The 16,153-nt window shown below is 58.0% G+C and overlaps 1 protein-coding gene and 1 long non-coding RNA gene across 3 annotated transcripts in view; one reads left to right on the plus strand and one right to left on the minus strand.

Moving 5' to 3' along the window:
• SLC27A4 (solute carrier family 27 member 4) lies at positions 1-13,254 on the plus strand. Its single transcript, XM_019420942.2, has 13 exons — positions 1-134; positions 1,462-1,628; positions 3,217-3,611; positions 5,022-5,180; positions 6,268-6,337; positions 6,436-6,527; positions 7,335-7,444; positions 7,655-7,864; positions 8,101-8,227; positions 8,878-9,015; positions 9,193-9,357; positions 9,450-9,596; positions 12,379-13,254. Exons 2-13 carry the CDS (start codon positions 1,468-1,470, stop codon positions 12,534-12,536), a joined length of 1,932 nt encoding a protein of 643 aa, XP_019276487.2. The 5' UTR covers positions 1-134; positions 1,462-1,467; the 3' UTR covers positions 12,537-13,254.
• Positions 10,812-16,153, minus strand: part of LOC109250075 (uncharacterized) — an 8,777-nt gene continuing 3,435 nt past the window's right edge. For both annotated transcript variants that reach the window (XR_002072872.2, XR_002072871.2), the window contains exons 2-3: positions 11,742-11,843; positions 10,812-11,021 (exon numbers count right to left, since the gene is read on the minus strand). This is a non-coding gene — a long non-coding RNA (uncharacterized LOC109250075). The remainder of the gene's footprint in view (positions 11,022-11,741; positions 11,844-16,153) is intronic.

Below are 16,153 nucleotides of genomic sequence, written 5' to 3' on the forward strand. Positions count from 1 at the left end.
CGCAGAGCCGGCAAAGCTCTGCTGAGACTCGGCTCTGCGCTCCCAGGGGCGGCTGATGCCCCCAGCGTTCCCCACTCCGCTGCCGCAGCCAGGCCGCATCTGGACGGGGCACCGCGCGGCGGGGCCGACGCTGGGTGAGCAAAAGCCAGGCCAGTGGGTCCCCGGGCGGGGAATGTGCCCGGCTGAGTCTTGGGGAGGTGGCGCGGCCGGCTGGGATGAGGGACGCGCCCTGCTGTTGTGTCTCCTTGCCGGGCGCTCTGCTGCCCTGGCTCCTTAGGGGCGAGGGCGGTTCGCAGTGACCAGGGACGGGGGCGCGAGGTATCTCGGCATCCCTTTCCCTTCTCGTCCCATCCCCCAGCCATCCAGGATGGGTTCCTGTTCTCTGCCCTGGCCGGTTCTGGGAGGTCTGAGGACCTTAGAGACCTTGGCATTGGATTTAGGAGTGCTGGTTTGGTCTCCCTCCCGGCTTTTGATTTTCCCGTGGAGAAGGGGGAGATGGCATGTAAGGGCTCCCTGTGGTCCAGACCGTGTCCTCATACTGGCTTGGAGACTCTTAGGCTACATCACAGCCGTGACCTTCAGCCCCCTCCCCACGAATCGGAGAACCCTGCAAGAAAACGGAGTCCCATCTGCTTCCTCTTGAGCAAGTCCCTAAGGCTCCAGGAGAAGAGCCCAAGACTCCTAATCTCAGTCCAGTCAGCTGTTCCCCTTCCCCTATAGCCCAATCCCTAAAGATGCATGTAAATGGCTTGCTGAGTGTGTTTGTAAGGGGGTGCCTTCAGTGCCCTCTTATGCTCCCTCAATCACCTTTCCCCTCTAGGCGGTCATCTCTCAGGCACCTCCAGGCTCTAACCCGTTTGCTCTGTCGCCCTCTGTGGGCCAGCAGAAACATGGCACCCTGCGAGTCTGTGGGCAGAGACTCTGCCAGGCCCCTTTCCCGGGAGCTTGCCCCTTTGGGTGTTGTGGCTTGGCCTGGTCATCCAGAGACCCAAAGACCCATCCTTGAGTATTTGGATGAGGAGTCAAGCCAGAGATGCTTAAGTTAATACCCCCTCCAAGACATTTTGGTTCAAGATCCTGGATGTCAGGAGGGTAGACTGTCCTGTTTTGGCTGGAAGGGCTTCCAAGAGCAATTCTCACTTACACCATAGCACAGAGGGGGAGACTAAGGCCTAAAGTAGGAAAGGAACTTACCCAAGGTCACTGGAAGAGTCGTAGGAGGACTAAGGGGCTAGAATCTAGCCTCTGCGTCTCAGCCATGGAATTACTCATCTCTAGTCCCGTGCTTCTAGCCTGTTTCAAGACAGCTGAGCTGTGGAAAGGGACCCCATCCTCAGCTGCCTACTCAGTATGGCTAAGCCTCACCTCACTACAGGTTGACCCTTAGGACCATAGTAGCTGCCTAGGCCAGGAGGTAGGGGACATAGACATTTGGCTCCACTGACTGCTCTGTGCCCACAGGCCGCAATGCTGCTCGGGGCGTCTCTGGTGGGGGTGTTGCTGTTCTCCAAGCTGGTGCTGAAATTGCCTTGGACTCAAGTGGGGTTCTCCCTGCTGTTCCTCTACCTGGGATCTGGAGGCTGGCGCTTTGTCCGAATCTTCATCAAGACCATAAGGCGTGATGTCTTGTGAGTATTTGGTCCAGCCCATCTTAGGGTCTCCCTAATTCCCCAGATTTCTCCAGACCAGACCAGGGCACCTGAGCCCCAGAGGAGGAACCTCTGCTCTACCTCCTTCCCCCAGCAGTAGTACCTGGTATCTCCATCTTCCAAGATGAAAGTCTTCTCCTAGGGCATCTCCCTAACTTGATGCTGTTTAGCCTAGGGCAGACTTAGGGGCCCAAGACATGCACTGAATGCCAGGTGTGTTGAGAAGACATCTGCAAAGAGTCCTGAGGACATGTTTTAATTAGTGAGATGATGAAGAGGAACCCTGTGGGAAGGACCCTGTCCTTGGGTTGGCATGAGTCTGAGAGGGCACAGAGGTCAGAGCAGGGCCCTGAAACAGATGCGTGGAGGAACCTGCTCCCCAAAGAAAGTCAGGTAGGGTCTACAGGGCCATCCTGTGCCAGAAACACCTGCTGCTACCTGCTCTGTGCGAGGCATCGGGCTGGCTCTGGGACCCAGGGAGGAACAAGGGAGACCTAGTCCTGGGCCCGGCTCAGTCTGGTCAGGGAGATGAGAAGGTGATACAGTAAATCCCTAAACTCACAATGTTGTGTGAGCAGAGACCCTGGCCATCTTGCTCACAGTGGTGTCCCAGTGCTTGGCACAGTGACCCACACTCAGAACAGGCAGCTCGCTCATCTGAATTGACTGCAAAAGGAGGTATCGAGCGGCCACTGCAGGAGGGGTGCTAGCAGAGAGCTGTGAGAGTATGGAGCGGGGCGAGAGGGCTTTAGGCGTAAGCCTTGCGGAATCAGGGAGGCTTGGAGGACAAAAAGCTATAGTTAAAAGTCTCCTCCAGGTGATGGGAGCAGGCGTAGAAGAGTGGAGCTCCAGTGGCTCAGTTGGTTAGCACGTGGTACTTACACAACAGAAGAGGCATAGAAGTCAGGGAGCTAGGAGGGTTCAGGGGTCAGAGGTGGCAGGGGCGGGCAGGGAAAGGGGATATTGCCAAGTGATTCCGCATCACCTAGTGAAGCTCTGTGCCCGGTACTGAGTGAGACCCGGGGGGGTCTCAGGGGGTAAGCAGGATGGAGCCCCTGCTGGGCTCACAGGGAGGGAGACCGAGCAAATCACAAGCTTATCCTTTATTTACTGTGAGAGTGGTCTGGAGAGGTTGCAGTACAGGGCTGTGGGAGGTCCCAGATGAGCCGGGACTTTGACTTGGGCCCCAGAATCTTGGAAGACTCTGACAGAACACTAGATTCCAAGAAGAGCTTCAAGGGTCCTGGGTGTTACACTCTGGAGCCAGAGAGGACTGAGATTGTGATCTTAGCTTGTCGCAGCCTGGGCGAGCCGTGGTGCTGCAGGGCCTCGCTTTCTCCCTTGTACTGAGGAGGGAGTCACCCCCCGGGGTCCCTGGGTGTTATTGTGAGGCATCAGTGGGCCGGTGCCTGTAATGGTGCCCAGCACACAGGTGCTGGGAAACGGGAGCATTGCAAGTGATCGGGCTCAGGAGCCTCAGGCCCGTGGGACAGCAGCCTGGGCCAGGGTGTCGGGAACCCTGCTCCCAACCCCAGCAGTCACGGCTCCCTTGCTTGCTCCCACCTAGCGGCGGCATAGTGCTCCTGAAGGTGAAGGCAAAGGTCCGGCGGTACCTGCGGGAGCGGCGGACAGTGCCCATTTTGTTTGCCTCCACGGTCCGGCGCCACCCTGACAAGACAGCCTTGATCTTTGAGGGCACAGACACACATTGGACCTTCCGCCAGCTGGATGACTACTCAAGCAGCGTGGCCAACTTCCTACAGGCTCAGGGCCTGGCCTCGGGCGACGTGGCCGCCCTCTTCATGGAGAACCGCAATGAGTTTGTGGGCCTGTGGCTGGGCATGGCCAAGCTGGGTGTGGAGGCAGCACTCATCAACACCAACCTGCGGCGGGACGCCCTGCGCCACTGCCTGACCACTTCCCAGGCCAAGGTCCTCATCTTTGGCAGTGAGATGGCTCCAGGTGAGCCCCTGGGGTGCGGGGTCAGGCAGGGAGTCCCACAGCATCTTGCACAGACTACAGCCCCCTTCTGGGCCTGAGGGAGGCTATGTGGCTCAGAGGTTAAGGGCATGAGCCTTGGTGTCCGATGGCCTGGCCTCTGCCACTGGTAAGCTGGAGATCCTGAGGAAGAGACTGGAAATGTCTGTGTCTCTGTTTTCTCACTGTCCTACCTACCACATACTGTTTTTAAGAAGATACTTTGCCTGCAGCACTAACAAAGTAGCTGATTCTAGGCGAGCCCTCAGCTATGATGGTAACCATTCTTATGAGTAATTAGGCCTCATTTGCTTCATCTATAAAATGGAAACAATCTCTTTTCTGCTGTCTGGCAGAGCTTATGTTATTTGCCGCGGTGTGGAGCGCTGACCAAGACTGAGCTTGGTGCTTTAATAGGCAGCTCTAGGGGTGCCTGGGTGGCTTAGTCGGTTGAGCGTCCAACTTCAGCTGAGGTCATGATCTCAGTGTGTGAGTTCGAGCCCCGCGCCAGGCTCTGTGCTGACAGCTCAGATCCCGGAGCCTGCTTCAGAATCTGTGCCTTCCTTTCTCCCCCTCCCTGGGGTGCTCTGTTTCTCTCTCTCAAATATAAATAAACATTAAAAAAATTTTAATAAGCAGCTCTAATCTTCACAAAGCCTGGTGAAGTAGGGATGGCTGTCTCGGCTTTACAGATGAGGAGACAGAGGTTCCGAGTGGTGTGAGGAGATCGTCTAAGGTCACGCAGAGGCAGGATTTCATCTTGGGCTTGACCAGTGTCCCCTGTCCCGCATGGCTATGGTGCGGGATGATGGCCAGGGAAGGTGACTAAAATGCAGAACGGGAGAGGAACGATGCAGCAGGGAGAGGGGAGAGGGTTGGACAAATCTAAAGGGAGGCCGAGGAAGCGGGGCTGAGGGGGCCGGGACTGGCCTGTGCCTGGTGCGGGTGAGCACCTGGACCGTGGTAGTGCACAGGGGAGCCTGAGAGAAGGTTCCCACCCTCTGACCCTCCATGCCTCCCTTCCAACCACACACGAGCGTGGCACAGCGCGTAAAGGCACAGACCTTGGTGTGCGGTACAGCTGGTCATTCTAGCTGTGAGCAGGCCCTGCCGTCCTGGGAGCCTCGTCTCCTCATCTACGCAGTGGGCTGCTGTTGGTACCTGGGCTGTGTGAGCAGGAGAGCACACGGAAGGAGCCCGCCGTGTAGCTCCGTAGCAGCTAGGGAGCTGTTGCTCTTGTCAGCGTCTTTCTTACAACGAGGTTGGTGCTTCACCCATCTTGCCCCCCACACACAGCCGGTCTCCCCTGATGACATGCCAGCCTTGACACAAGCAGAGGTCCTGAGGACATGGGGTCCCTGGCCTGCCCCCTGATCAGCCCTGTCTTCCCCACAGCCATCTTTGAAATCCATGCCAACCTGGACCCTTCGCTCAGCCTCTTCTGCTCCGGCCCCTGGGAGCCCGGCACGGTGCCCGTCGGCACAGAGCACCTGGACCCCCTGCTGGAAGATGCCCCCAAGCACCTGCCCAGTAGCCCTGACAAGGGCTTCACAGGTGAGTCCCCTGCCCCACAGAGGCGTTCTCAGAGGGGCCCAGGACAGAGCGCTGACCTCGGGGCGGGAGGCCTGCGTACTCCTGCAGACTTGTCATGTGACCTGGAGTGAGTCATATCACCTACCTTTTTCCATCTGGGAAGATGGGCACAGTTACTATGGGTCACTCTGAAGGTTAAGTGAGCTGAAGATGCCAGGCACGGTGCCAAGTACTCGGGACCTCACAAAACCTGATTCTTGGACTTGTTGAACGAGCCTTCATCGCTGCCCAAATGTGCAAGATCACGTGGAGCCCAAGAAACTGCTGGGTCTGAATTTCGGCTGGGGTTGGACCAGGGGCAAGACCCTCTAGCACCTGTTTGGTGCCGGCCCCTGTCAGCCTGCGATCCTCTCCCTGCCCTAGACTGTCCTGCCTGCCCATCCCCTCCTCCAGGCAGCCTTCTGACCCTGTAGCCTCTCCTCTATGCTCCACCCTGCCCTATGGAACCCCCAGCTTGCTGCGCCACCCAGAGGGCGAGAGCTGGTGCTGAGCACATGCAGCAGCCCCTCTGCTTCCCTCGTGCCCCGGAGCACCTGAGCTGCCCTCTGAGCCTCGGTTCCCACAGCTATAAAATCAGGGGTGGTAATGGAACCTATTTTATGGAGTGGCTTTGAAGATTGTAAAAGATAACAGTGGAAAACTAGGGTGTGACAAGAAGTGCTCAGTAACCGGTCATTGTCATTGCGGTCATTTCATCTCTGTCATACGTGGATTTTGTCTCCCGGTGCTTTTGTAAGCTACTTGAAGACAGGGTGTCTGGCTGGGTCAGCCTGGTGTCCTCGTGGTGTCCAGCCCTTGGCATCAGCAGGCATCCAGAGGGCATGAGATGGTTGACACACAGCGTGCAGCTGTCCCACAGCGTTCCTGACCTAGAACCCCCAGCCCAGTGGGGAAACTAATGTGACAGCCCCTGACCTGGGCTACAGGGTGGGATGGAGAAGTGGTCTGTGGTACAGAAGTTCCCTGGGCACTGTCCTTCCTGCAGATAATGCCTCCCCAGCCCTGTGCTGTCCCTTCTCAAAGCCATTTATGTGTCTGTTTTCTTTAGATAAGCTCTTCTACATCTACACATCAGGCACCACAGGGATGCCCAAAGCCGCCATTGTGGTGCACAGCAGGTAAGGGGCAGGCTCCTGGGGGGAGGACTGGGGGTGGTGGGACCCAGGGGCCTCTCCTCCTCCTTTCCAGGGCCCACCGAACACTCTGTGCCCTCCAGGTATTACCGCATGGCTGCCCTGGTGTACTACGGATTCCGAATGCGGCCGGACGACGTTGTCTATGACTGCCTGCCCCTCTACCACTCAGCAGGTAGTACTGGGCCCTTCCGCTCAGTCTCTGGCACCCCAGGCCTCAGGAGCCCCCCAGACCCCCTCAGCAGGCAGCATCTTGTGGTAGAAACACATGAGCTTTGGAGTCAAATCTGGGTTAAAATTCAGAGGTAGCCATTGACTGGACCTCTGAATGAAGACAGCAACGTGAACCTCACAGCTTGTGTGCCCGCATCACACAGGACACCTGGGTTAGTCTGTTCATTTTCATGGGTGTGCACACCCTTGCTGCTTGGTCTTAGGAGCTTTAGGGAAGACAGAGATGGAATAAATATAGTTCCTGCCCTCAAGGTGCTTAGAGTCAGATGTGTCTTTAAGGCAGGATGAAGGATGGAACCCCAACGTGACTTTAATTCAGGAAATGACATGGTGAGTGCGGAGACAGGCAGGGAGCAGGAGCTCAGCTCAAGAGAAGAGCCCAGTGATGGCCAGGAAGGCTTCCTGGAGGAGATGCATTCAAGTCAGGCAGATGTGAGGTGCAGAAGCCAGGTGGGCTAGCTTGTTCCCCCCTGGATGAATGGCAGAATTACAGGTACAGGAGCAGGAGCTTGGGGGCAGCTCCAGACGCCCCAGGGAACAGTCTAAGGAGTATGCACTTGATCCCACACTGGGGAGGTACTGGGGAGCCATGGAAGATTGGGGAGAGGTATGATTAGTGCTGGAGGAACAGGACAGGAAAGAGGGACTGGGGGAAGGGCCTTGGAGGAGGCGGGCTGGACAAGAGGAGGCTCTGGAGGGAGGGGTCTCCTGGCTCCCAGACCTCCATGGCCCATCCCTTCGCCTTCAGGAAACATTGTGGGAATCGGGCAGTGCCTGCTCCATGGCATGACGGTGGTGATCCGGAAGAAGTTCTCAGCCTCCCGGTTCTGGGACGATTGTATTAAGTACAACTGCACAGTGAGTGAGGAGGGCAGGGGATGAGCCGTCCCTGTCCCCTTGTGACCGAGCAGCCCCACTCGGGGACGTCAGTCTTACAGCTAAGGCCAGTTGTTCACTGGGGGCAATATTCCCATTGTTCGGATGGGGAGGCTGAGGCCCGGGGCCTACAGGATTGGGAGGTAAAGTGAGAGCAGCCACGAGCCAGCCTCACTCCAGGTCCACCCACAGATTGTGCAGTACATCGGCGAGTTGTGCCGGTACCTCCTGAACCAGCCACCCCGGGAGGCGGAGCACCAGCACCAGGTGCGCATGGCACTCGGCAATGGCCTCCGCCAGTCCATCTGGACCGACTTTTCTAGCCGCTTCCACATCCCCCAGGTGGCCGAGTTCTACGGGGCCACCGAGTGTAACTGCAGTGTGGGCAACTTCGACAGCCAGGTGAGCAGTGGGGCGGTGGAGGGCGGGCAGGATCCAGTGTGGAGTGTGGTGGGCACCAGAGCCTCCGCTGTCTGGTTAGGGCGGGCAGGGTCAAGCACAGAGGGTGGTGGGCACCAGAGCCTCCGCTGTCCGGTTAGGGCAAGGCAGCCATGGGAGTGTGAGGGCCAGGCCCCCCAACACTGCCTAGTCTCAGGCCTGTGGCGGGAGAGCCCAGGTCCAAGTCTTGGCCTTTGCAGGTGGGGGCATGTGGCTTCAACAGCCGCATCCTGTCCTTTGTGTACCCCATCCGGCTGGTGCGAGTCAACGAGGACACCATGGAACTGATCCGGGGGCCCAATGGCCTCTGCCTTCCCTGCCAGCCAGGTCTGCCCCGGGGCTGGAAGTGTGGGCAGAGCAGGGGAGGTTGGCCTGGGAGATGGGACTGGGATGGGTGAGTAGGGAGCCCTTGTTCTGACCAGTGGCTGTCACTCAGCTCTTCTCTTATAGCTACGAGTCCTCTTTCTTCATCCATCTGTCCCTCCATTCCTTGTCCTCTCTACCCATCAGTCAATTAACTCACTGTCGTGTGGAGGACCCTGGGATTGATCCTGGCTCAGCCCCTTAGCTCTGTGCCCAAGTCCCCTCATCTGCCAGTGAGGCTGATGGCGGCGCTGCCTCCTGCGGCTGCCCCGGGGGTCACGTATGGTAAAGAACAGACCGCTCTCTGAACAGAGCCAGGGGCCCCAGGAGTGCTGGCCCCGGTCAGGCTGTCCCCATAGCGCTTGGCCACCCTTTCGTATCGTTCATCTTTCCATCTCACAGGCGTTACTCAGACATTACTGAGTGCCCATGTGCCGCAGACCCGCCCAGAGAAGCTCCCTGCCCTCCAGGCTCCCGCACCGGAGCAGGGCAGTGTTTCTGTGGGAAGCAGTGTGAACAGAAGTCCAATCAAGATGCAGGGCACATTGCGGGGTGGGGGGTGGGGGGGTGCTGGTGGTGGCGGAGGCCTAACCCTAACCCTTCCCTGCACCCAGGTGAGCCAGGCCAGCTAGTGGGCCGCATCATCCAGCAGGATCCCCTGCGGCGCTTTGACGGCTACCTCAACCAGGGTGCCAACAATAAGAAGATTGCCAAGGACGTCTTCCAAAAGGGAGACCAGGCCTACCTCACCGGTGGGTGGGCACCAGCCCCTTTGGGTGGGCAGGGTGGAGAGGAACGAAGGGGCCCTCGCCCACCTGCAGAGAACACCTGCCCCAGGACGCCCCAGTCCCAGCCCTCCCTGTCCAGCAGATCCCGGGGTCCGGTGAGGCCTGCCAGCCCCAGCCCTGCCTCACACAGCGCCCCCCTAGGTGACGTGCTGGTGATGGACGAGCTGGGCTATCTGTACTTCCGAGACCGCACGGGAGACACGTTCCGCTGGAAAGGCGAGAATGTGTCCACCACCGAGGTGGAGGGCACACTCAGCCGCCTGCTGGACATGGCCGACGTGGCAGTGTATGGTGTCGGGGTGCCAGGTATCTGTGGGCTGGTGGGAGCTGCCAGGTGTGGGTGGGAGGCACCCCCAGGGGCACGGCCAGCTCCTCACGGTCCGCGCTGCTGCCTCCAGGAACCGAGGGCCGGGCTGGAATGGCTGCGGTGGCCAACCCTGCTGGCAGCTGTGACCTGGAGCATTTTGCACAGCTGCTGGAGAAGGAGCTGCCCCTGTATGCCCGCCCCATCTTCCTGCGCTTCCTGCCTGAGCTGCACAAAACGGGTATGTCCCCTCCCCTGCTCCAGCTTACAGGCCCCAGGCCTGTGCCCCTTCTTGGTTCCTTTTGGAGAGACCCGGGCGGCTGTCATTTGACCTTTACCCACAGCATTGCTGTGTCGTTGGTAAGCAGACCTCCCTGTGTACAAGTGAGTGGACTGAGCCTTCAGAGAGAGAAGGTTCATACGTCCGTTAGCGGGACGAATGTTTACTGAGTACCTACTGTGTGCCTGCCAGGCTCTGTGCTAGGCCTTTGGGGATATAGGTAACAAATTCTGATGGGACCTTTGCCTTCTTGAAGCCTGTTCAGCGGTAGGGGAGGCAGCAGAGGACACGGAATTCCAAATGTAAAGGGTAGAATACAGATCAAACTGACAGAAAAGCAAATGAATGGGGGTGGGGTGCCTGGGAGGCCCCCCTGAGGAAGTGATGTTTGAGCTGAGACCTGAATGAAAGGGCGGGGTTTGTGGGGTGGGAGGCATTCCAGGCAGGTCCTGAGACAGGACGGCACTTGGCCAAGAGAGGAAGGAAAGGAGGCCCCCAAAGCTGGAGCCAAGGGAGGCGGGGTGGGGGCAGGCAGTGATGTCAGGTGGGGCAGAGAGGTCAGTGGAGACCAGAAGACTCTGTGGGCTGGGGAGGGGCCTGGACTATGTCCAGGCAGTAGGGAGCCACAGAAGTGTTTGAGTAGAGCAGTGACCTATGTCAGGTGCATGTTCCACACAGTCCTCTGGATGCCACGTGGAGTGCAGGAGAGGGCTGCAGACAGCTCCAGGGGAGTGGGGAGACGAGTGAGGGGCTCTTGCTGCTGTCCAGGCGAGAGGTGAGCGGTGGGTCCACGGTCACATAGCAGGGCAGTGCCAGCCTCTGTCTGTTGGACCACTGACGGGTCCCCTGATGGGCAGGAAGTCTGGGGGTCCTGCCCAGTCCTGCCCCCAGCTTGCCTTAGTGCTTGTTGCCCTGTCCGGACTCTCCCCCTGCTCAGCCTCAGGCCACCTCCCATACGCTCATCATGTCAACCCCTGCCCTGCTGGAAGGCCTGCCCTCACCGAGGTGGCCCCTGCCAGGTAGTAGGCCCCTAGGAGCCCCTGAAACAGTGCGTGACTGAGCCCGAGAGCTCCTGAGTTTTGGGTGACAGCTGACTTCTCTGTGCAGGAGAGGCAGGGAAGCTGTCAGCCCTCAGGTTTCAGAGGTTTGCTACAGCACAAACACCCCAAAACTTACTTTAGGGCATAAAACAGTCATGTTTTTGCTCTCAGTGGTGGGTCAGCAATTTGGGGTCAAGTTCAGCTGAGCGGTTCTTCTGCTGGCCCCCCCTGGAGTGGAAGAGCTGCCATCGCTTGTGACTCAGCTGGGGCTGGAGGGGCCAGGATGATGTCCTTACCCACCCGTCTGGCTCCCGGCCGGTTGGTTCTGCAGCGCTGGCCAACAGACCTGTGTGTGAGGATGATGATGATCTGTATGTGCGCTGACCGGCACGGCAGCCACTAGCCCTGCGTAGCTACTGAGCGCTTTTTTAAATGGGGCCGGTATGACTGAGGAACTGAATTTGACATTTTGCTTAATTTTAATTAAATGTGTGTGGTCTCATATGGCCAGTGGCTATCCTACTGGATAGTGCCAGCCCAGGGGGCTTTCCTGGGATGTTTCCCCTCTGTTCTGCGTGGCTTCCCAGCCTTCAGAGACCACACCAGTGTCAGGCACTGCCAGGAGGGAGGGAGTAGAAGCTGCAAAGCCCCTCGAGGCCTAGACCCAGCACTCGAATGTTCTGGTTTTTTTTAATTTTTTTTTTTTAACATTTTATTTATTTTTGAGACAGGGAGAGACAGAGCATGAACAGGGGAGGGTCAGAGAGAGGGAGACACAGAATCCGAAACAGGCTCCAGGCTCCGAGCTGTCAGCACAGAGCCCGACGCGGGGCTCGAACTCACGGACCGCGAGATCGTGACCTGAGCCGAAGTCGGACGCTTAACCGACTGAGCCACCCAGGCGCCCCTCAAATGTTCTGTTGGTCAAAGCAAGTCACAAGGCCAGTTCGGGTTCAGGTGGGGGATGGAAAAAGACTCCAGCTCTTGCTGGGAGACATGGCCAAGCCACAAGGTGGTGGAGTGCGCGTCCAGGGAGGGAAGGAATCGGGCAATTTGTCATACATACCTGGATTCAAATCCCAGTTCCAGCGTTGATGAGCTGTGTGATGTTGGCCCCGGGGGCGTGTCTCACTGCGCCAGTCTCTCCTGCCCTGTAGGGGTGATGCCCCTGAGGAGAGATGGGGAATTTACATTACGAGTGCTGAGAAAACATTGCTGCCTGTTGAAACGACTTCAGATATGTTAAAAGCTGAAAATGACATGCATCGTAGAATCCATAGAAGAGTGTTGAGCACCTGCCTCTGGGGTTGATGTGCAGATGAAATTAGATCATGCCCTTCCCTGGGAGGTGCTCAAAGCCCAGATCTGAGTTCTGGTCCTCACTCTGCTGTCACTCAGTGTGTGTGGCCTTAGATGGATAGTTTCCCTTCTTTGGTTGTCTGTTTCCCCATTTGCAAAAAGAAGACGGGTAATGCAGCCCCCCCCCGCCCCTTCACCAGGGCTGCTCTGAAAAGCAGGATATAATATAATTAACTGGAGCCGCCTTTGCAAACTGTAAAGGGCTGTGCCCTACCGTGCTCTAGGCCGCTTTCCCGTGTTCTCTCCAGCCTTCCTTCTCTGTCCCTCTTCAGCTTTGGTGGTCAGCTTTCTGAGGCCCAGGCCCCTGCCCTGCACCCTCTGATCCATCCCCATTGCTCCCTCAGGGACCTTCAAGCTACAGAAGACAGAGCTGCGGAAGGAAGGCTTTGACCCATCGGTTGTGAGAGACCCACTGTTCTACTTGGATACCCGGAAGGGCCGCTACATCCCGCTGGACCAAGAGGCCTACGCCCGCATCCAGGCAGGCGAGGAGAAGCTGTGATTTGCCCCTGAGTCCCTCTAAGGGCCAGTGGGTGCAGGATCCAGAGCCCCAGCTCCCACCCCAGAGGGGTCATGGGCGATGCCAGACCAAAGCAAGCAGGGCCCAGCACCTCCGCCCCGAGGTGCTGACCCCCTCCCCATCAAAACTGCCAAGTGACTCACTGCCACCTCCCCCTGCCCCCCAAGAGGGCTTTCTGTGAAAGCCTCATGTCCGCATTACGTCTTCGAGGCCAGGTGGGGCCTCTAGGCCCCAGGCTAAGATGGACTGGGCGCCTCAGGAGGACGTCTTGGGTCAGGGCAAGGCCAGGTGGAGGGCCGCCAAGCACTCCCCCAAAAGCAGGGAGCTTGTAAATGGGACCAGGGCAGAAGCCCCCAGACTCAGGAAGCCAGCAGAGTGGGCAGGGGCTGCAGTGGCTGTTGATCAGGTGGCCGAAGAGGATCCTAGCCCTGGAGCTGTTCCAGTGTCGCTCAGCACTGCCTGCGCCTCAGGGAGGGTAGGAGGACCACCCTGACCTGCAGCGGGCAGTCTGGACTGAGCCCCCTGCCCCGCCCGCCACCATCCTTCTCCTCGGTGGCTGCCTGGCTGCCCCTCAGGTGGGACCTTTCTCTTTGTAGGTCTGTCTGTGTCACTTTCTCCATCTCAGTCCTGGGCCGGTTATGAGAGGATCAGGGGTAGAGGGGGTCGCTCAGGGGCCAATAAACTGCCTTGACTCCCCCTAGCCTGTGTGCGTGCCACCTGAGCTCACCCTACCTGCTCAGGCCCCACCTCCTGCCCCTCCGGCCCACTCACTCACTCCGACTTAGGGATATAGCAGTTAAGATGCCTTCAGTGAGTTGGCAAGGTATTTAATAGCATGAGCTTAAAAGTCCAAACTAGCTGTGTCACTTTTGAGTTCGTGGCCTAGGGCAAGTGACTCAGTCTCCTCTTCTGTGAAAGGGGAGTAATCGGGAGGATTTCAGAGAACAAGGGACCCATTTTGAGGAAAGGGCTGTTCAGAGCCTTTGAGGGAGAAAACTCTAACCCAGGATGGGATCCCGTCTCCAGACCCTCACTTGTGCTGTTCGCCTTGCCTGGGGTGCATTTCTCCAGGGGTTCGGTGGCTGTGCAAAAGCCAGAGCAGGACTGCCTGACCAGCTGGGGCAGAGTCCAGGGAAAAGCTTCCTGGAGCGGTCTTACCAGAGCTGCAGCAATCAGCAGTGCCAGTGGAGAGCCAGCTGTCTCCTGGGCCCCATCACTAGAGTCACACCCAGGCTGGAAACGGATGGCCCATTGGGAAAGGGGTCCAACTCACCCCAGGGCAGTGGGCAATGTGTGCCCCTGGGGCTTCATCTTCACTGTTTAACCCTCACCACAGTCTTTCATTTGCTGAGGTCACACAGCAGTGGAGACGGGGCGCTGGAAGGCAAACCCAAGCCCCTCTTGCTTCTTGCTGCCCCACCCGCCTGCTGGTGCAGAAGGCAACGGGAAAACCAACAGCTTCCATTCCACGAATGCCTGTGGAGCCAACTGTGGGCCCCGCCCTAGGCCTGCAGCTGACAGCCAGGGTGGAGGGGGGCCAGGGTGAGATCCGGGGTGCCTCCTGGGGGAGTGACTTTGAAAGAGGAATCTGATGCTGCTCAGGGGGAAATGGGGGGCAGAGCTGGAGTAGGGCCCTTGGAGAATGGTGCTGAGGGGGTTTAGGAGGGAGTGGTAGGCATGGCTGCAGTGTCCCAGTGAGACCAGCAGAGGGCATGCAGAGCTTGGAGAATTCCTTCTTGGCCCTTCTCAGCCTCCAAAAGCAGAAAGGAGGGGCTGCCTCATCCCCAGGCCGGTACCCAGCCCAGAGCACTCCGTCTTTGAGGGCCCAGGGTTGGACTTCCATGGGCTGGTCCTGGCTGACAGCTTTGTATCTAACCCTTAGCAGTGAGTACTTTCCAATGGGATAGCGCTGCCACCCACCCAGGGGCCCCTATTCTTTCCTGGAGATTGAACGCAGTCACCGAAAGGCAGTATGGAGTGGTGGTTGGGTTAACAACCTCCAGCTCGAAAGGGCAGGTGCTCAAGTCCATTTGCCAGGCTAAGCCTCAGGTTCTTCTGCAAATAGAGATTTAGGGTAGTTGTGAAAATGCATTGTGCCTGGAGGTCTCTTAACTCTGGGTCTGGTGCCAATACCTGCTCAGTACACAGCAGTTACAGGGTAAAAAACGAAAAAGGATATATATACAGGTATCAGGACCCCAGACTAGGCCTGAGTTTACCACTTCCACACTGCTTCCCCCTCTGCCCCCCCCTCCCCCCGCCCCAGTGAAGGGCCTTGGGAGCTCTCCCATCTGCCTCTGGTCATCCTCAACCATGGCTCTGTGAGTTAGGCGCACAGTAGCTTCTCAGTATGTGCTTGTGAATTTAACGATAGCTACTGTTTATTGGGCATTTCCTGACGTTTTCTATGCTGTTTCATGGTTTACAAAGTACCGCGTTAAGTTCATCTGTGGAGCAGAGTCTAAAGGCCTGCTGGGGGCAGGGGCAGAAGCGGTGCACGGTAAGATAGACCTGGGAGCCCACTGTCCGGGGACAGGGGAGAGGGAGCTAGCGAGTTAAGAAGCAGCCGGTGAGGTAGTTAGCTGCACCCAACCCAGCGCGCTGGCCAGGTAGGCAGTTGTGTTTCACGGTCAGAGAGGCTATTCAAGAAAGAGTTCTCCAAGAATTGGAGGGGGAAGAGCATCCCAGACAGGAGTAGCAGCAACATGTAAAGGCCTGCAGGGCAGGTCTAGGAAAGCAATGAAGCTGCAGGGGAGTGCGCATCCGGTGTGGAGTAGGGCTGAAGCAAAGTATGAAAAATGAGTCTTTTGTGGGCACTTGCACACTTCCAGACAGTGGGGGCTCTGCTAGGAGGTCCCTCATCCCTCCTCAGGTCACACCCACTTCCTTCGACTTGCTCACGGCCACACCGTATGGAGCCCTTCCTATGTGCCAGGCGATTTGCAATGTGCTACGTGTGCATCCGTTTGTTAAATCCGTAAGGAAAAGCAGCTACTATTTTTACCCCCATTCCACAGATGAAGAATCTGAGGCTCAGGGAGGCAAAGTCTCTCCAAAGACCACAGAGCCTGCGAATGGCAGCTCTGGGGGTAAGGCCCCTTCCTGGAGCTTCAGTGTTCCCATCTGCAACAGTGCCTGGGGGCGGGCAGAGGCTGGAAAGAGCCGGCCTCGAGCATCCCTGGAGGTCCTACCGCCCTCAGGACAGGCAAGTGGCCGACCAGGCCAGTGCTTGGAGTATCACTTTCAATTCCTGGGAAGAAGGTTAAATACCTCCGAGGGGCCCATTTAGGCGGTGGCGGCAAGGGAGGGGGTGACCAAGTGACTTTCAAAGGGGCCTGAATGCATGGCCGGCCCCTCCCCCCCCCCCCCCCCCCCCCCGAGGAGGGGGCCCTGCTTCCTCCCAGCCTAATGATATTCTAGGCTCAGCCCTCATCTTTGGCGGCAGTTTAACCCGAGCCGGGGCGGATTTCTTTCTCACTGATCTCAGCTTGACACCCAATTAGCACAAGAATGGGAGGAGGAAGCCTGCGAGAGGCGCCTCCCAGCCTCCCGGGGCGCATGAGGGGAGCAGGCTGGAGACAAAGGGCAGCAGGCAGGGG

The sequence above is a fragment of the Panthera pardus genome, unplaced genomic scaffold (assembly GCF_024362965.1).
Source record: "Panthera pardus isolate Hobbes unplaced genomic scaffold, ASM2436296v1 HiC_scaffold_20, whole genome shotgun sequence".
In the NCBI taxonomy this organism is placed as follows: domain Eukaryota; kingdom Metazoa; phylum Chordata; class Mammalia; order Carnivora; family Felidae; genus Panthera; species Panthera pardus.